We start from the raw sequence: 21,005 nt of genomic DNA on the forward strand, positions 1-21,005 counted from the left end.
ATCACATCCCCAGGACTCACGCATCTTATAAGGGCAAGTTTGTGCCTTTGAACCACCCCCATCCAATTCCCCCTTCTCCACCCCTGCCTCTGGTAACCACAAATCTGATCTCTTTTCTTATAGGTTTGGTTTTCTAGATTCCATATATAAGATCGCACAGTACCCTCAAGTGCTAATGGACCTCAGTTGCACATCAGGCTTCTAGACAGATCAGTTTAGGGGCTTTTGTTTGGCCTCTTGCTCCCCTGCGCTCTCGGAGCTGCGGTGCATGCATAGTGCAAAGAGCTTAGGCGGATGTCAGTCAAAACCTCCAGCGCCAGCTAAGGAGGTCACCGTACTGAGGAAACTCCTGAGTGGCAATGTGTAGCTGGCACTGCTCTGGCCCACCCCGTTAGTGCCCACTTCCTCCTCTCCCTGTCCCTGCCATTAGCAGGGACACTCTAAACCTGCCTGAGGGGCCTCTGGCTTCCTCAGGGAACAGAAATGTTCAGCCTGTGACATCCAGCACATGGCAACAGGGAAAGCACCACCCAGAAGTCATGGGGAACACAAAACATTAGAATCAGGAGGAAGCGACAATCAGCACCTGGAACAGTGGTCAGGGCTCATTAGGTACTTGATACCTACTGTCTGAATGAAAGAAAGAATGAATGAATGGAGGAAACCGAAGCCACAGGGGATGTTGATTTGTTCTGAGTCACACAGTTGAGCGAGGGCACCCGGGACAGACTTGCAGGGGTGGAGAGAAGGAAAGAAGGGTGGGAATCAAGACTCACAAAAAGAGTGAAATGATTTTAAACAATGACAGAAGAGAACCCGACTGGCATCAACCTCAGAGTCTTGAGTCCTTGACGCCACCACCTTTCACACTGTCTCGTCCATGCCCCCTTCCCTCCAGGCTCGCCCTGGATGAGGCACCATCATTTGTCATTGTCACCTTCATCTGTAGTTTCTCTTTTCTTTGCCCCCTGTGGTCGATGTATACGATCCTGCATCCCATATGAAATGAGAGTCTCACTAGATCCAGCCCCCTCAGAACACGGCCTTATTTCTCTTTGACTTCACATCCAAGCCTTTGGGAAAGGAGACCAGCCCTGTGCGGCTCGCTACACTAGGCCCCGGCTCCATGCGGCTGGGAAGCACGCGACAGGAGGCCGGTCTGAGCCGGGATGGGCCGGGAGTATAAACACGCGCTGATGCCAAAGACGTGAAATATCTCATTAATAATTATTTTGGATAAATGGAGATTAAAAAAATATATTGCCAACACTAATTTCACCTGTTTCTTTTTACTTTTTTTTTTCCAATCTTCACCTGAGGATATTTTTTTTATTGCTTTTCAGAGTGAGAGAGGGAGAGAAGGAGAGAGAGGGAGAAGGAGAGGGAGAGAAACATCGATGTGAGCGAGACACATCGACTGGTTGCCTCTCACACACCATCGACGGGGGTTGGGGATCAAGCCTGCAACCGAGGTACGTGCCCTTGGCTGAAAGCAAGCCCAGACCCTTCAGTGCGCGGGCCGACGCTCTAACCACTGAGCAAACCGGCCAGGGCTCTTTTCACACTCTTGATGTGGCTACCAGAAAATTTAAAATCACGCATGTGGTATGCATTGTATTTCTGTTGGGTGGTGCTGGTCTGACTCTGCTTCAAAGTGATTAAAGACCACATCATACATAAAGAAAGCACAATGCTCATAAAATTGAAATGGGTTTTGAGTCTATGAAGAGCTTGTGTTCTCAAGCCATCATTTACAACCACCTTTTAAGCGAGGGAACACAGAGGCTGTGACACGGGGAATCGTGATGGAAAGAACAAGGTAACTTGCTAATTCACCAGTAAAATTGACCCTGAGAGAACAGTAGTGGTAAAGCCAATGCTGGTGCGGCTTCTGTCGCTTACGAGACAGCCTGGCCTTGCTAACAGCCTCAGAGGCTGCGGGAGGGTGTGCCCTCCTGCGGGCAGCTTAGGGCCCGTGTGACAGATCGGGAGCGCCCATGGGGGGGAGGCAGCGCGGAGTTCCTGGAGGAGCCCCAGACAGCATCTGAGGACTGGCCCTGACAGCCACTAACCCTCTGGGCCCCTCCGGGTGCGGCCTCTGCCCTGTAGCAGTGCGGTCTCTGGAGTGCCCATTCTTCCTCCTACACTGAGACCTGGGGGCCTCAGTAGGTTACCTGAGATCTCTCAGGCTCGGCTTCCCCGTTTGTAAGATCGAGACTATGATAGTGATGCCTTATGGAGTGGTGGAGTCAATGCGATCAGATAATCCATGCATAAATGTTAAAACAAATAAAAACTTAAGAACCGAAAGGGTCTTTAAGGGCCATCCAGTCCAACTCTTACCCAACTCAGGAATGCCTGTGCATTTTCCCTGATATCCAGCCCTACTTGTTTACTACCAATGGTGGGAAGTCCACCACCTCACAGGGCAGACCCTTGCGTACCTTAAATTTTATTTATTCTTATTGTGGCAAAATATAGTGTGTCCCCAAAAAATGTGTGCACACAGTTTGAATAATTATAAAGGCACTGTTTATTAAAATACATTTCATTTTTTAAATTGAGCTATCAGCTGTTAAAGTGTGTGTATATTTTTGGGGAACCCTGTTACATAACATAAAAGTTACCATTGTAACCACTTTATTGTTGTTGTTACTTTTCACCCGAGGATATTTTTTCCATTGATTTTTAGAGAGAGTACAGGGGAGGTAGGGAAGGAGAGAAAGAGAGAGAGAGAGAGAATCATTGATGTGAGAGAGACACACTGATTGGTTGCCTCCCTCACGAGTCCTGACCAGGGCTGGGGATCGAGCCTGCAATTGAGGTATGTGCCCTTGACTGGAACTGAACCCAAGACCCTTCAGTCTTGGGGCCAACACTCTAACTACTGAGCAAAACTGGCTAGGGCTCATTGTAATCATTTTTAAGTTTACTGTTCAGTGGCATTAAGTACGTTCCACCATCCATCTCCAGAACTTTTGCATCATTCCAAATAGAAACTCTGTACTCATTAAACACTGACTCCCCACTCCCATCTCCCTAGGCCCTGGTAATGACTCTTCTTCCTGTCTTTATGATTTTGATGACTCCAGGTACCTTGAATAATTGGAACCCTACAGTATTTGTCCTTTTGTGAATGGATTATTTCACTTAAAATCAAATCTTCAAGATCTATCCATATTGTAGCATGTGCCAGAATTTCCTTCCTTTTTAAGGCAGAGTAATATTCCATTGTATGTGTAGACCACATTTTGCTTATGCATTCATCCATTGATAGACACTCAGTTTTTTAATGTTTCTGTCAGTTCATCCACACAGTGAGCTTCATGAAACATGCCTTCCTGTGACCTACACCAATTTGCCCATCTCTGTCCTTGGGGCCCACAGCATCCAACTGGCCCCTTCCCACAGGATTCCCTAGAATTGAAGAGAGGTCCTGAATCCATAGTTTCCAGACTCTTTGCCATTACGGTTTAGGTTTTTAGATCTGCTTTAATTTACTGATCGCCTTTAAAATAAGAATTATCCTAAACTGAGCTAACCTGAACTCTACTCTGGGACTACAACTTCCCTTATCTCAACCCTTTACTAACACAGCCTATGAACACATTGCCTGTTTTTTGGCAGTGAAATTTCATTGATTCGTTTATTGAACAAGTTTTATTGGGTGCCTTGTAAAGGTGATGCAATTCAGGGTAGCAGCTTAGAGCTTGAGCTCTGGAGTCAGACTTCCTAGGTCAGATTCCAAGCTCCATCCCTTGCTATGTGCCATTGGGCACGTATATTAACTCCTCAGAGCCTCAGTTCCCTTACCTATAAAACGGAAATAATAACAGAGCCCGCCTCATTGGGTGGCTGCAAGGACGAAATGAAGTCGTGCACGCAGAAGCATTGCAAGAGTGCCTGGTGCTCAACGAGGGTGCCCTTCTCTGTGCAGGACACTGTGCCAGGTGCTGGAGGCACAGAAGTCAGCGGCAGACCAGCTACGGGCTCTTTGTGGTTTACAGTCTAGTGAAAGGGCTGGACAAGTAAACCACTACATGGCAACCAGAATTTATTCATGGGCAAACATGTAATTAAAGGATACCACTTTAAGTAGAAATAAACCCCAATTACACTATGATGTATTAAGTCTTATGATGAGAGATTTACAGGGTGATATGGGCGCTCAAGAGGGGGGCATCTCACCCTCATTTATTCACGAAAAATTAATACTTATCATGTTCCTACCATGTGTTGGTTGCTGTTGTAGATTTTGGGAAGTAGCAGTAGAACAAAACAAAGATCTCTCTCTTAAGAAGCTTACATTCTCTTGAAGCGAGACAGACAAAAGCATAAATAAAACTATACATAATAAAAATTATATAATAAAAAATAAATGCAACTACATTTACCCTTCTACTGGGTGGTAGAGCTGGTGTGATTTTCATAGGTTCCATGTTCTATGTGAATGACATTGGCGACTTCGGGATGACTCCAGGGTTTCTGGCTTGAGCAAACATGTGAGGTCATGATGGCTTCCAGGGGAGGTGCATCTAAATGGGGACCGGAAGGACAATAGCAGCTACCCCAGTGAGGCGAGCCAGGAGCTGGAGCTTACACTAAGCTTACGGGCAACTACAGTGTCCTGTGAAGTCTTTCCAGTCCAGGAGTGCTCTGTCCTGTCTGGCACATCCAAGATATAAGGGTAAGATTTTATTTTTAGAGATTGGAAAAATAGCCTTGACTTCTAGCATTCCAAGAAGCTGCTCCCCCTAGTATTGTGTCTTCTAACAGGTTGATAGATCTGCATTCCATTGTTTTCCCCAGTAGCTGATAAAAAATATATGGTTGAATTGAACCTGGTCAAGGACAGAGTCCTGTGTCACACCTCCCTTCCTGCTGATATTGGCCCCATTAATCAACTTTGAGGTACAGCTACAAATCAAGCCAACTGTAAGATACTATCACACAGCCTGCATTGCTCCATCTTACTAATAGCAGCCCTAAGGATCAAACAAGATAAGATATGTGACAGTGCTTGCAAGTTCTCCAGAGTTACACAACTGTTGTTACTTACTATGACTTGGCCACCAACTGCTGGGAACCGAGCGACGCGGGGACTAAATGAGCACGCTGTTGTCATGGAACAGAGGAGCTATGCCATATTTCTGCCCGAATAAATGTGTTATATTGTAATATCCTCTATGTGTACCAAACCTACCAGTTTTGAGGGACTGCTATTGCTCTCGAAGTTACTTTTGTGGATGTGAAACTAATGGTGGGAATCTGAATAGGTCCTTTTTATAACATTGAAATGAAATTGAGCAAGTTGTGCTCGTGCCCTGATTTTATATACATACTTGCATTTTTTTTGGGGGGGGGGAGAATATTTAAAAAGGAGAATTAACTGCTCCTGGAAGGCAGAAAAATCTTTGGTGAACATAAATATGCTATGAAATATGTCCATGGCTACAGTAAGAGGTGACAGACATTTGTCAAACACTAAAGGGGAACTGACATTAATACACACACACACACACACACATACATGTATACACATACATAAATATACTTTTTATAACTTCTCTTTAATCCTGTGAAGAATTCCTATGGTCATGTTATAACTGAGAAACTAGACTCAGAGATTCTAAGTAATTTTTAGCTAGGTAGGAAGTAGTAGGTTAGGACTTCTGACTTCAAAGTTCACCTTTTCTACTATTATCTGCTTCCTACTTAATCAACTGAGCACAGGTTTATTGCTCTCCTGCCATGTGCAGGAAGCTGTGCTAGGTTCTGGGGCTATAAAAGAGTATAAACCAGGGACTCTGCTCTCCAGGGATGTAAGACCTGGAAAGGGGACCAAGGCATGGACTGAAACAAACCACAGAACATGGTAGTAAATGACAACCGTCATGTGGGTGATGCAGCACACACACCCTAGAGAAGTTCCTTGGAGAGAGATGCCTGTGCACCGTTGGGGTCAGGGAAGGCTTTCTGGAGGAAGTGGCATTTTATTTATTCTTTTGCATCTCTTTTGTGATAGCCAACTCTGTACCAGGCATGGTCCTAGACACTGGGGACATAGCTATGAAGACATGACACCCAATGTCTAGTCTCTTGAAGCTTACAGTGTGTGTGTGTGTGTGTGTGTGTGTGTGTGTGTGTGTGTGTGTGTGTATGGGGAGGTAAAGGAGAGAGAAAATAAAACAAACAAAAAGATAATTTAAGAAAGCAATGGATGCTATAAAAAATGTGCTAATGATGGGGGATGGTTTAGCTTGTCTTCTCTGAGGAAGTGACTAGGGCTGCTATTTGAAAGACAAGAAGCCACCTGGGAAGAGCTGGCGCTGTGCATCCCAGGAGGGGAAAGAGCAAGTGCAGAGCCCCAAGGAGGGAGCCAGACAGAACATGGGACTGGAGCCTGGTGCGCGCGGGCCTGGGAGAGTGAGGGGCGAGGAGCTAAGCTGGGGATCAGACGATGCAGGGCCTGGAGAGCGGCTTTGGAGACTGGGCCTTCGGGTCCGAGGGCAACGGGAACTCCCTGAGGCTGCGCGCTCCTGAACAGCTCAGGGAGCAATAAGGAGCGTAGAGGTGCGCCGGGGACTGAGGGTTCCTCTGTTCCTAACTAGGGGATGATGGAGGGACAGGAAGGGGGTCGCTCTCGATCCAATTCTAAAGTGCTGGGGAAGCCCTGGCCAGTGCGGCTCCATTGCCGGTTCAATTCCCGGTCGGGGCACATGCTCGGGTTGTGGGCTCGCTCCCTGGTAGGAGGCGTGCAGGAGGCAGCTGATCGATGCTTTGCTCTCACATTGATGTTTCTCTGTTTCTCTCTCTCTTCCTCTCTCTCTAAAGATCAATAAAAATATTTTAAAAAATTAAATAAATAAAGTGTTGGGGGAGGAAGAGTTCTTCAATGAATCTTCCATAGCCCTGGTTCCCAGACACCTCACCCCTGTCTGCACAGAGGGAGGAGAGAGAATGGATAGGGTATTTTAGTTCTGGATCTGTCATCTCCAAGTCTCATCAATACATGGGGAGATATATTTTCCTTCCAAAATATGTAAATATTTCTAAATTTATAATTAAGTATTGACTTATACATACGGAAAAGTGTAGAAATCTTACAAATTTCCACAAAGTTAACATAACATACCTGTGTAGTCAGTACCCAGGGGGAAAAACAGAACATAACCAGAACCCAGAGGTCCCTCATGTTTCCTGCTGTCACAGGGTAATCACTGTGCCAATTTCTAACACTAACACGTAGTTTTATCTGTTTTTGAACTTTATGTAAAAAGAGTTATATTTTGCCCTGGCCAGTGTGGCTTAATCGGTTGGAGCATCGTCCTGTGCACCAGCGGGTCGCAGGTTCGATTCCTGGTCAGGGCATAAACCTAGGTTGCAGGTTCGATCCCCACTTGGGGCGCATATTGGGAGGCCAACCTATCCACGTGTCTCTACCACATCAATGTTTCTCTTTCTCTCTCCTTTCCACTCTCTCTCAAAAACATAATAATAGTTATATTTTGCCTATATTTTGTGTCTGGCTTCTTTTGATCAATATTATGTTTTTGCCTCGAGCTGGGTATCATTCATTCTCGTTGCCACATAACATCCCATTGTGCACTATATTTATTTATCCCCTCTGTTATTGATGGATGTTTTGGATGGTTTCCGTTTGGGGCATACTGTGCTGCCATGAGCATTTCTGTGCATGTCTTTTGCCACACAAAGTATGCATCTCTGCTGGGTATATATTAGGAGTGAACTGCTGGGTTAAAGGTTATGTGTATGTTCACTTTTAATAAATACTGTCAGGTTGTTTTCCAATTTGGTTGTGTCAGTGCCAGTTAGTTTTAAAAACCAGACTAAAAATACTCCTTCTGATTATTTGACTAAATACCCTGGTTTTTGATAACCTGTCCTAGATAGGCATATTTCTTGGGACAAGCTGCTACGAGGCATATTGCTACATAGACAGACTTTGCGAACTACCACATTTGGGCTACATTTAGAAGGACACATCAAATGGGACTCTGGTAATTAACAAAGCATAGTGAAAAACTTCACAGTTTGTATGTGTCAGGGTTTTCTCATAGCCTAGTTTTCTAATTTAGGGAAGAGGTATGTCCAACCCATTGAAGCAGAACCACGTTGAGGGCCTTGGGTACTGGTGCCCATCTCCTGACACAGCAGCTGGGGCAGGCAGTCCAGGAGCCTGAGAGAAGGGAGAAGACCTGGCTGTTTTCTGAGGCCACTCACAGGGCTCTTCCCTGCTACCATTCATTCTGAAGGAACTGTGGAGATGGGTAGCTCGGTGGCGATCCTTGGTTAACCCTTCGCCCTCATCTGAGAGACTCTCACTGCTAACTCAGCCTTTGCTTTGTTTGATAATGACCCTGGGCACTTCCAACAGCACTTGAAACTGAGGTCCACACTTGAGAAACATCCCATGCATAGCAGGATGCCTTGGACAGGAAAACCAGATAAGAAACCTAAAGGGAACATCACAACAGCTGGAGCTCCAAATCACAAAGGAGCTGCTTCTGGCAAGGCAACTCTGGAAAGTTAGTGAATCCCAGCCTGCTTCAAAGCATATGCTTTTTACTTTTATGCTACATCACCTCCATTCCCCTAAAGAGCATCTTTCCCAGAGCTGAGTGGTCTACATGAGGTATTGGAAACAGGCAACTATGCTGTTTGAAGGATCATGATCAACGAACTCTTATTAATGATGCTTAGAGCTCAGTGTAAAACTCACCTGTGCTAACGAGCTGTGTTAGGCAAACCTGGCCAAAGTGGAGAATTGACGACTATTGATTTTTACAGAGCAGGCATCTGAGATATAACTAATGACAGCAATAAAGAGGTCTTATCAGCCTTAAGTTTATTTCAAAGGTAGGTGAAGGAAAGAGTACTGAATAAAATCCGTTGTTTTTTTATAATCCCACTTCTGCCACTAACCACTTTTGTGTCCTTGGACATGTTACTTTACCTCTTGGATCTCTTTTGCTTACCTGTGAGTTGGGAACAGACTACATCATATTCTAGGTCTTTTCCAGTTCCTGGGCTTTGCAACTCTGTATTCCTAAGAAAAGTTGCATCCTAATTTAGCATTTGTGACATGCTCTTTGGAAGGAAAGGAAATGTCATTTCTCTCTTCTCCACACACTGTGTCCAGAGCTTCAGGATCTGAGGCACAACATGGTTTAATTTCCTAGAGATTATGCATGTTTGCCATAATATATTATATTATTATAATAAAATAATGCTCTTATATAGGAATATGGAGCTCTTTTGAAGGAAGCTCTTACTCCTTTTTAAAAAATAACTTTTTATTTTTAAATTCCAGTTGATGTACATATTATATGTTTCAGGTGTACAACCTAGTAATTAGACATTTATATAGCTTACAAAGTGATCACCCTGATAAATCTAGTACCCGTCTGACACCATACACAGTTATTATAATATAATTGACTATATTCCCTATGCTGTACTTTAAAACCCCATGACTGTTCTGTAACTACCAATTTGTACTTCTTAATCCCTTCACCTTTTCTTTCACCCATCCTCCCAACTCTGCTCCCACCTGGCAACCATCAAAATGTTCTCTGTATTTATGAGTATGTTTCTATTCTGCTTGTTATTTATTTTGTTTTTTAGATTCCACATGTAAGTGAAATCATCTGGCATTTGTCTTTCTCTATCTGATTTATTTCACTCAGCACAATACCCTCTAGATCCATCCAGGTTGTTGTAGATGGCAAGATTTTATTTGTTTTTTCTGGCTGAGTCATATTTCATTGTATATATGCACCACTTCTTCTTTATCCATTCAACTATTGGTAGACACTTAAGTTGCTTCCGTATCTTGGCTATTGTCAATTATGCTGCAATAAACATATGGATGCATATATCTTTCAATTTAGTATTTTAGGTTTCTTTGGATAAATAATCAGAGGTAGAATTGCTGGGTCCTTCTTTGTCTTGTTATAGCCTTTGTTTTAAAGTTTTTTTTGTCAGGTAGAAGTATTGCTATCCTGGATTTTGTTTGTTTCCATTTGCATAAAATATCATTTTCCACCCCTTTGCTTTCAGTCTGTGTGTATCTTTTGATCTGAAGTGAGTCTCTTGCAGACAGCATATATATGCATCTTGTTTTCTTATCCATTAAGCCATCCAATATCTTTTGATTGGAGAATTTAATCCATTTGCATCTCAAGTAATTGTTGATAGATATGTATTTATTGCCATTTTATTATTCATATTTTATATATTTTTTCTTCTTCTTAACAAAGACTCTGTGCTATTGCTTATAATACTGGTTTGGTGGTGATGAACTCCTTTAGCTTTTTCTTGTCTGGGAAGCTCTTTATCTGTCCTTTGAGTCTACATGATGGCTTTGCTGGGTAGAGTAATCTTGGTTGCAGGTCCTTGCTTTTCATCACTTTGAATATTTCTTGCCATTCCCTTCGGGCCTGCCAAGTTTCTGTTGAGAAATCAGCTGACTATCTTATGGGAGCTTCCTTGTAGGTAACTAACTGCTTTTCTCTTGCTGCTTTTAAGATTCTCTCTTTGTCTTTAACCTTTTGCATTTTAATTGTGATGTGTCTTGTCTTGCTGTGGGCCTCTTTGGGTCCATCTTATTTGGGACTCTGCACTTTCTGGACTTGTATGTCTTTTTCCTTCACCAGGTTAGGAAAGTTTTCAGTCATTATTTCTTCAAATAGTTTCTCAGTCCTTTGTTCTCTCTCTTACTCCTTTAATAAATATTTATTGTTTACTCAGTTTAAATCCTCAAGGAACTTAGAGTGTAATGGGACGGGAAAGACATGGTTACTAGAACTGTAGTATGAGGTGGAAGGTGGTGAGGACCATGAAGGATGCATGAAAAAGTGCCAGGGTTCAGCTTATGTCTTGTGGGTTAGGGAAGGCTTCATGGAAGGGGAAGCATTTGAGCTGAGAAATCAGTACCATTTTGACAGAGGGCGACATGGAGAGCCCTCCCCTAGAAGAGGGTGCAAGGAGGGGACAGGTAAAGGGTTAGGGAGATGGTTTAGGGATAGAAAGCAAGGCACGGCTATAAGTGGTGCGACCATTGTCCTAGTTTTCCCAAGACAGCCTCAGTTTATATCTCTGTCCTGGTGTAATTACCCACAATGCCCCTTTTCACTCTCAAAAGCACCCCAGTTTGGATAAATTATATAATCACCGCAGCTATAAGAAATGCTCTCTCAGAGGCTGAATCTATACATGGCTAATAGGATCTAAGAAGCAGGAATGACTCTAAGCTTTCCAGCTGGTTGCCTGATAAAACAGAGGTAAATACAGAAAAGAAATGGCATTAGAAGGAATTGCCAATTACAAGGAAAGATTTCAAATCAGTTTTAGATCAGAAAGATATAGCTGGAGGGGGCCCTGCACACTATTGGGTCCAACCCTTCCTTTCACAAACATATTCGACAGGACTGGGACTCAGACCTCCTGCACCTTCGTTTGCAGTTCTTGCCTCTTTACCTCACTGTACTGAGTTAAGGAGTGTCCCTCCAAATTCATGTCTGTACGAAACCTGCGAATGTGACCTTATTTGGAAATAGGCTCTTTGCAGATATAATGAAGTTAAGATAAGGTCATATTGGAGTAGTATGGGCCCCTAATCTAATATGACAAGTGTTCTTATAAGAAGAGGGAAATCTGGACATAGAGACACACTGGGAGAAGGCCATGTGACAACAAAGGTGAAGACTGGAGCGGTGCATCTACAAGCTAAGGAATGCCAAGGATTGCCAGGAACCACAAGAAGGTAGACAGAGGCAAGGGAAGATCCTCCCCTGAGAGCCTTTGGAGGGAGCATGGCCCTGTCAACACCTTGATCTTGGTTGTCTAGCCTCAAAAACTACAAGAGAGCATGTGTCTGTTGGTTCAGACCGCTCAGTTTGTGGCCTTTTGTGATGGCAGTCCTAGTACATTGATGCACTTTCTAAGCTTTAGGTTCAGGTGGAGTATTCAGATGGAGCTGTCTGGGACGCACATGAAAATGTGGGACTGGGATGCAGAGGAGGGTCAGGATTTAAAACAGAACCAGTGTTGGTAACCTGAACGTGGACATGGAAGAGAGAACCAAAGAGCAGCCAAGAGAGGAGCTCTGAGGACAGGGTATGGAGAGGAAGGAGAGGCAGAGAAGCAGGCAGAGGGCCCTGTGGGAAGGGCAGGAAGAGAGCAAGTGAGGGAGGAATTCCTGAGGCGGCAGAGGTCAAGCAGTCACACTGGGAGAAGGGGCTGATTTAGCATATGTGTTATGGATGGCCTTTTCAAGAGCTCGTTTAAAAAAGTGCAGGGGTTAGAAACTACCAGACCAAGGCTTCAGGAGTGAGTGCATTGTGAGTAAGGAGAGACTGGCAAGGAGAGATCATCCTTTCAGGGATTTCAGGATCAGGAGAGAAATAGGACCTTTAACTTAAGGTGAATAGTAGGGAAGAGGGATTTCATTAGGCTGTAGAGAATTGAATATATTTGTGGGAAAAGGTGAGGAGAGCAGAAAATGACAGATGTAAGCTCTTGGGGTGGGGGTGGGGGTGGCTAAGGATCACCCAAGGCCCACCCATGCCAACACACAGATATGTCATACCCTACCCAGAATTTAGCCAATGCTTTGCCTCCACTGGGGTCTCAGCTCTCCTCTGTCCACTTCTGGGGCCTTGAGCCATCGTATAGGGGATGGGCTCTTGAATTAGAGTGGAAATGAGAGCAGCACAGATTACAATGTGGCCCCTGATGTGATGAGGGGGCAGCTGGAACCATTGGGTCTCTTCAGTGAAAGTGCAGGGGGCAGCTGGCAAGGGGGATGGCACAGGAGTCAGAGGACTGTCTCACAGCAGTGGAACCTGGTCTACATCACATGGGATGACTGGATTCAGCAGGCATGTCTGTGGAAGGATGAGTCTGGCAGGCTCTTGGGAGGCAGGGCAGGTCAGTACTTCTCTCAGCCCCCAGCTCTGTCCCTGGCTGGTCAGTGCCCTTTGTAAGGAACATCTGGTAATGCAAAACAGCTCTGTGTTCTCTGCATCTGATGGCTCTTTCCCACTCGCTCCTTATTTGCCCTGGGGTTCCAGGGTGAGGCTAGCTTTTTGTTTCCATTTCTTCTTTCTCAATGGGAGACTCATGCCTAAGTATGAATGACAGATAAGCATTTAGCAAATACAGTGCCATCCTTGGGAAATCAAGTTATTCTGGGATTACAGGACAGATTTGTATATGAGGGAGGGATCCACATGTCCAGAGGCCCTCACAGCCCTCTCGACATATAAAGTTGACTTAAAATGAATGGGCATGTGGATGGCGTACATTGAGAAAAACAGACAGAAAGCACATTTTCCATCCTGGGGCCACACCACATGGTGCTCCAAGAGGCATTACGCCCGCTGCAGTTGCTTCATGGCCTCCTCTCTGGAAGAGCAATGCTAGGGCAGGGGAAGGGTGGCAGCATTGGCTAAATTCTGGGTAGGGTGTTAAGGTACCTGGGCAAGCAGATGGCAGGTCTAGAATAATTACTGTGAAAGAAGTAGGATTTTGGAGAAAGCCTGGGCCTCTTCCCTCTGCACCCGTAACTACTTCCTGTCCTCTTTCCTCCCAATCCCCCCAAATTATATACTTCATCATGAGACTTTTTTCTATATTTCGTTCACCATTTGTTAAGTATCAGTGCCCATGGTCAATAGATGAGGGAGCATACCAACCAGATGGGCCAGAGACAGACAGGTAGTAAATGGTAGAAGCAGGGCTTGAAGGGCCCATGACTCCAAATCAAGTGCTCTTCACCTGACACCCTCTGTAGCTTCCCCTTTCTGTGTGGAGCTTGGCTCCCAGTTGGGCCAGGGCAGTATAATGACATCTTCAGAACTTCAACATTCAGGAACTTTACGTAAGACTTGGGTGGAATGAGCAAGTCATTCTGAGTCTTTGGCCAAAGCACTGGGTTATAGTGTCTGGGATGTCACCCATCTCTCAGCAGGCTTTGTCTACTGTACACAATATTGTTGGAATGGGCAAGGAGCCGACCATCTGCTGGGCCTCCAGGGATAACTCTCAGATCCAAACTGGCCTCGGAAGGAAACCTCCACCACCTGGGTGAGAAAGGCCATCTACTGAAGCTGTGGTGCAGGGATCAGGAGGATGCCACCATCACTGCTGCCACCCCCACTGCTCCACTGCCTTACGACACCCATGAACATGGTGGCCAGACACTGAAATGCTGTTGCAATAGGGAAGCTACTGCCCACCCCAACAGCCCATGACCTTGTGTCTATGTGTCTATCCAAGTATCTATACCTTGCTACGCAACAGAACATCAACGCAGCAAGAAGGTGGCCTCTATCTCCCTTCCACCTACCAGAGCTGCCTAATTCATCTAATTGGCAGAATATAATTCACTCTAGACTCCTAGCTGCAAAAGAGTCAGACAATTGTAGTTTTAAATTTTCTAGCAACTGCAGTACAAAGAGGAGTTTAAGATGGATGCTGAGTGCCAGACCACTATACCTACTATATATGGTGAGAAAAAAATACTGCTTATTAAATATTTCAAAGATGTTTTAAGTGGTTCTGGATTAACACTTATTTAATAAAATTAAAGAAACTATGTCTCTGAAGATTATGGGCATGTTCGTATTTGCCAAGAGTCCTCTTAACCATCCCAAGGTTGACTTCTCTCTACCAGTATCACCATGGCAAAGTTCAGAGGGTTTCTCATCCATTGGGAGATTATTCCTAAAAAGAATGATTCATTTTCATGCTTTTCATTTTTTAAATTATGAAAGTAATACAAGTATTATTTAAGTATGAAAAGTATAGTAGAAATAGTTATCTGTAATCCTACATCACTATCACTGCAACCACTTCACTTCTTTGATGTACATATTTACATTTTGTAGGTGTAACATTTGTAAAACCTTTTGTTTTTTTTCACCGAACATGCACCAGTAACATTTCCCATGCTGCATAATGTAACCACAATTTTTAATGGCCCTATAGCATTTCACTAACACATGTGTCATAATTTACTTAGTAATTCCTCTCTAGTTGAATGTTTCGGTCATTTCCAATTATTTATGACTACAAATAATGCTTTGAAAGAACAGCTTCATGCATTTTCAGACTTTTGTGCCACATTTCCAGAAGTTGGATAATAGGTTAATATGCGCTGGTTAAGGGGTATTAAATGAGTATCAACAGCTCTTGATCAACGTTTCTTAAAAATCACGTTTGGCAAAAGCAGGGAAATTCTTCTTTCCAAATAGTAAACACAGAGCTTGTTTTTATCACATCCTTAGCACTCATTTTGGGAGCCACTATTGGCAGCTACCAAAAATGGGGCAATGGGCGCCCTTGGCCTTAAAGCCTCTATTGACAATACTCACATCACTGTATCTCAAATCCCTGAGAGCTGCCAGGGTTGTTGTAACTTGAACCTTGGGACCAGGGTGAGGGCAAAGTGTGGGCACAGCATCTTCAGGGTCTCCTCCCTTTCCTATCTCAGGGCCCAGCTTTCGTGACCAGGAGCTACCTCTGGATAAGGTATCTGGTGTGGTAGAAACTGATCAGCTAGAACCAAACCTTCAGCCCCTAACAAGTACATTTAGACTTGCAAATATCATGCTTCCATGGCGACTTCCATAAACAGGTCACTCTCCTACTTTCTGATTCTTTCCCCTTCCCACAGATGGAGCAAGACAGTACTATTTAGGTTAAAATAAAGCCAGCTTGGGCTGGGTTTAAGAACTAGGAGACCAGAGTCTTAGAAGACAGGCAAGATGTTACTCTCAGCCACGTTGCAGCCCTATTACAGGATCAAGCCTCTAAAGACCTTCCAGGCATATCAGCCCGGAGGAAAATGGGCTGGAGGTGCCTGCTCAGAAGGGACCCATCTTGGTCACTACTTACTGTCTTGGTCAGTCCAGGGCAGGGTGCATTTAGCCTCTCTGTGGGAATAAGGGGAGGAATGACTTTAGCTCTCTATTATGATGTGTTTGCAGTGAGAGGAAAAATTTCAAATAAATGGGTATTCTCCCCTACCAAGCAGCCTATCACAGGGCCTTGCGTTTTAACTCTGTCCCCTCTGGTATATGCCCTCGAGTTGCACAAAAAGAGGAGCATCCCTGCTATGGCGCGGCGTATTATCAATTCTAGAACCCCACTTCCACGTGCGAACCCTCTCCCCATGCAGCCACCATAACTGCTCCATAAGTGACACTGGCAGGGACTCCCTCCACCTCAAGGCCTTAGGAATGCCAAAGCTTGCCGAGCGATACTGTTTGCAGAACCCTGGGCTCAGGGGCCAGTTCCCCCTGAGCCCCTGTCCCTGCGCCCTGCAGCCCCAGGCACAGCCCCTGCTGGCCAACCCTCTCCAGGGACCGCCCCCACCGCCCGCCGGGAGCGAGGCGGCACCACCCTCGAGGGGGTACAACTTCCCGGGACTCCCAGACATCTCTTCTCGCCCCCCTCCGGTTGCTTGGAAATTTGCGCTGGGCAGTGACGTCACACAGGGAGGCGGGCCCCCGCCGGCCCGCACACCAATGGCGCGGCCGCCGCCCGCCGCTTCTTTTCCAGTGATTGGTGTCCCGGGCCCCTGCGCCCCGCCCCGCCCCTGCCCGCCATGGCGTCAGGCGCCGCAGCCCCGGGAGGTGGTTCCCACTTTAAGAAGTGAAGTTTTTCGTCCCCTCCCCCTCCCTGCCCACCTCCTGCAGCCTCCCGCGGCCGGCGGAGCTGGCGGATGGAGCTGCGCTGCGGCGGCATGGGGAGCCAGACGGTGGGGCGCAGGATGGATGGGGACAGCCGAGATGGCGGCGGCGGCTGCAAGGACGCCGGGTCGGAGGACTATGAGAACCTGCCGACCAGCGCCTCCTTATCCACCCACATGACAGCCGGAGCGATGGCCGGGATCCTGGAGCACACGGTCATGTACCCGGTAGACTCGGTGAAGGTGAGGCGCGTGGAGACTTTAGGGGCTGAGCGAGCGGGGAGGAGAGCGCGCGCGCGTGCAGGGTCCCCGAGGGAGGTGATCGGTGCAGCCTTGCACAGTCTCGCCACGCCTGCCCACGCGATCCGACGGTTCGGTGCCCTGGCTCATCGCGGCTCCCGCTCGCGCGCCCGGTGTCCAAGGCGCAGCGAGAGGAGTCCGCGGGCCGGTGCGGGGCGGCCCGGGCTGCCCACACGTGCGCGGGTTCCCGAGGGAGCCGGCCGCCGGCCGCCGGGGAGCGCGAACCACGCTCGCGTTTAGAAACGTGTCCCCCGACGGGCCGCGTGCCTTCCCGCCCCGGCGTGTGGCTGCTGCTCCCCAGGTGTTTTGGGGGCCGTGGGGGTGGCAGGGGTCCTATTGGGTTTGGCAGCTCTCTTGGGGGTGCAGGTTTGGCGGCGCCCTGTGTGATCTCCTGTCCTTAGTGTTTCTGCACCTCTTCCCCTGGAGTTTGAACAGCAGGGAGGCAATGAGACCTGCAGTGACATTGGCCTTCTCTTTCTGTAGCAGGGAGGTGGGCAGGCAGGGAGAGTGTGTGTTATATATCCCTTAAATGTGGGGTGTGTAATGGGCACTCAGTTTGCCCGACACTTCCTCGTGTAGTTTTAAGTGCATTTCTGCAAGGAGACAGCTTTAGCCAGGCAGATGCTGTATGTCTGACAGAGTGCCCTCTGTCAGTTTGTTCAGGACACGGAATGCCTAGGGATAAACTAGTGCAGGGAAGTAATGCTACTATAGACACATTGCATCTGTGTAGGCATAACTCATCTAATTCATACAGCAACCCTGGCAATTAACAGATGAAGAAACCAAGGTACAGAGAGAGAGGTGAACTGATTAACTTGCCCAGGCTCATACTCCACCTGTATCCTCTGACTCCAGCCCCATTGTGCTTTGGAAATTGGGGCCCTCTCTAGGTGGCATTTATCTTGAAAGGCAGGCTCACAAAGCCCTCCCTTCCCCTTCCCGGCTGCTGTATCTTATTGCTGATGCTGGCCCCACGTGAGCCTTGTGAAGGCCAGAATGTCTAACTCAGAGGGTTTCCCTGCCTGGGCAGCTCTCAGAGCTGGCATTCAGTGGCTGGAGAGGCACCGGTCCAGTGAGAGAAGGCAGGGGCATTCACAGTAAGGTGAGGCCCAGGGTCTGTGCTGTTGGGTCTGAGCCATCACCCTTTCGGTCCCTTCAGTGTCCCTGTGGGGAATTAGAGGAATGGTCCTTGCTTGCCATGGTTACGGAGGGGATGGGGGAGATCTTGTCTGTTAGGTTTACTGAGCTCCTCCACCAAACACCCTGGACAGAGACCAAGTGGCATTTGTATAGGAAAGAATCCCTCCCATGTAATAAAATTCCCCATATTTGAAGCCATTGTCTCAAGTGCCTTGGACAGAGTGTAGGGAAAGTTAGGAGCAGAGAGATGTTATTTGAGCAGGCATCAGACCCACAGGGTCGGGGAGATGAATGTTCCATCAAGGAACTCTACCACTTGGGACGCCCTTGGCCTCTGAGCTCCCTGAGTTTGGTTCAAAGCATCATTTTAGCTTATCTTTAGGATTAGTGAAAATTAGTCATGCCTTTTGAGCTCCCTTGGACACTGTAAAGAGACATTTGTCTCACGTATTTAAATTGTGTGATCTATGTTTAGTCTCCTCCCTACCCTCCTCCTGCCTTAGATGCCGGTATATTGTGTACTTAGTATTACTTTCCCTGGCAGTTTTCACCAGTGGATGGGTTAACATAGTGTGTGTGGTAGAAGGAGCTGGTCTGGCTGTCACCTTATGGGGTTTGATTGTAAAATGAAGGCATGGGTCAGCTAAGGTCTTCTGGGTTCTGGGAGTCTAACTCTGACCCTGAATAAATGACCCATAGGGTTTCTTTTTTAAGCATGCAGGTTTAAAGCATGTCTCACTTTTTGCTACATTTTTGGAAGGGGTAGCAAGGCTTATTCTTTTATATTTTTTCAGCTGAGACAAGAGGCACAGAGAGAGTTAAGTGTGTGAGCCCCTTTGCAGAACCCCAGTGAGGCTGCGCAGAGTGCCAAGGTCTGCCAAGATCAGCACAGTTGTCTGTGCCCAGCATGAGATATCAGGGACTCATCCATGGTTCAGTCATGGCAAAGCTTCACTTGGAGAGACCTTAGACTGTGTTTTTAAATATTTTGGATGATGGAGACTGTGAGTAATTGAGCCCTGGGTTGGATTTCAAGCCCTGCCCCTAACTTGCTTCATGCCTTAGGCACTGTTCTGTCCCTTAGTTTTGTCACCCGTAAATAAAATGGGGGCTGTGGACCAGTTCAGTATATCTCCCCATTTTTAACCTACCCCCCTTTCTATAAACACAGAACACCCATTGTCCTCTTTTATGTTACTTGAAATTTCAGGTAATTATGTCAGTTGAAGCCACATCAGCGTAAACTGCGTCTTGAAAGGAAAGTTTTCTGTGATTTTTCTAAGGCATGCATTTTTCACTGTGATGCTGAGAAGTTAAATGAGTGTCAGCTGGGCCTGCTTTTCCCAGTTTTTCTCTCTTAGATAGTGTGGACCATAGAGCTCAAACAAGCTACTTGGTTTTATGGTACATGTGCAGAAAGCTAGCCTTGATGATGCTTAAAATTATAATATTCAATACTCTTTCCCATAAAGTCTCATTCACCCCCAATGCCACTTAAAGAACTTGTGTATTTCAAACTTTGGGTCGTGACCCATTAGCAGGATCAACATTTTTAAAAAGACAAATGGGTGAGAGTATAGGATACAAGCATGCATGACATGCAGTAAAGGGAAGTGTTGTTCCATGAAATTCTGTTGGGTTTTGTGTGTATGTGTGTGTTCCTGAGTGGCTGTGTAAAGTGCTCTTTGGGCTGTGGGGTTATGGCCAAAAAAGTATGAAAAACTGAACCTGATGATCACTGATATCTCTCAAGCTTCCACTGACATCAGCCCGTGGTTACTAAATAGGTGTTGGAAGACCTTTGGCAACTTTTCTGCCCCTTTCTGTGTCCTCTCTCAGCTAGTTTGACAGTGGTGGGATGTGAGTGTTCACTAATCTGTGAACGGCCAGGCTCCTGGGACCCTCGGCTGCATGTTTTCTCCTGTCAGCTCTGAGCCCCCGCAGTGGCAGGAGGGAGAATGCATGGGGACTCTCTAGGGCTTTACCAAACGGTCAGCAAGTGCTTGTTCCTTTCCACCTGGGGTTTGCAGCTGGTTTTCCATGACCTTCCTGGTGCTCCAAAGTGACAAGTGGCGTGGTCGCCTGGCCTTGCACTTGGGGTGGATGTGAGAACCCCTGGTTGGGAGTGCAAAAGAGAGTGGGGAGAATGCCAGGTGGGCGGAGGAGGAAATTCCAGCTAGATTAGGCACACCGCTCGTAGGCCACGCTGAGTCCCGTGGTGGTGAAAGCAGGGGCCAGAGGAAACAGGAAAGATTTGAAGCGAGGGAACTTCCGCTGACCCTTTCACAGCCCTCTCTTGCTTTTCTTGTCGGGGAGACTGCTGCCCTGAACTCTGCTAGGAAGAGCCCTCCTGACCAGCCAGGGTGCAGGTGGGTGGCTGGCAGCGTTCTTTCCAGGAGCTGTGGGTGCTGAGCCATTTGGAAGCCTTGGGTTGGCCTCAGGGGTTTGTAGCTGGCTCTGCTGAGCTCTGAGCAGCCCTGAGCCAGGCAGGTGCCAGGACAGCCCAGCGTTCCTCAGCTTTCGAGTCTGCTCCTCGTGGCTGGAGCAGTGGGGTTGATTGGTCGGAAAGGTGCTCAGGGTGGTGAAGTCAGCTGCCAGAGTCCCCTCCCACCTATTTCTTTGCTTTCCAAACAAAGTACAGTGTGGTGGATGTCACTGAACTTCAAAAGGACGTGAGATCCCAAATTGCCTTAGTTCTTGCTGTAAAATTATAGTGATTTTCCTGTCTCTCTTCTCCAGTCTTGTCTCCTTCAGATTCCTCCCCTCCTTTTCTGTCCTTCAATGGGAGGTGCTTTTCTAAAAGGTGGATGTGGGAGGGGCACAGAGTCAGAAAAGGAGCATT

The 21,005-nt window shown here is 46.6% G+C and overlaps 1 protein-coding gene across 3 annotated transcripts in view; it reads left to right on the forward strand.

Moving 5' to 3' along the window:
• Positions 1 to 21,005, forward strand: part of SLC25A37 (solute carrier family 25 member 37) — a 106,647-nt gene that overhangs the window by 54,985 nt on the left and 30,657 nt on the right. For 2 of the 3 annotated variants that reach the window (XM_081137423.1, XM_081137421.1), the window contains exon 1: positions 16,624 to 16,963. The exons of the other annotated variant lie outside the window; for it this stretch is intronic. Coding sequence is in view for 1 of the 2 variants with exons in the window: in XM_081137421.1 (XP_080993547.1) it covers positions 16,754 to 16,963 (210 nt within the window). In the remaining variant the exon portion in view is untranslated. Of the gene's footprint in view, positions 1 to 16,623; positions 16,964 to 21,005 lie in introns of those variants that run through there. 3 annotated transcript variants of the gene reach the window in all.

This window comes from Miniopterus schreibersii, assembly GCF_964146895.1.
Source record: "Miniopterus schreibersii genome assembly, chromosome: 4".
In the NCBI taxonomy this organism is placed as follows: domain Eukaryota; kingdom Metazoa; phylum Chordata; class Mammalia; order Chiroptera; family Miniopteridae; genus Miniopterus; species Miniopterus schreibersii.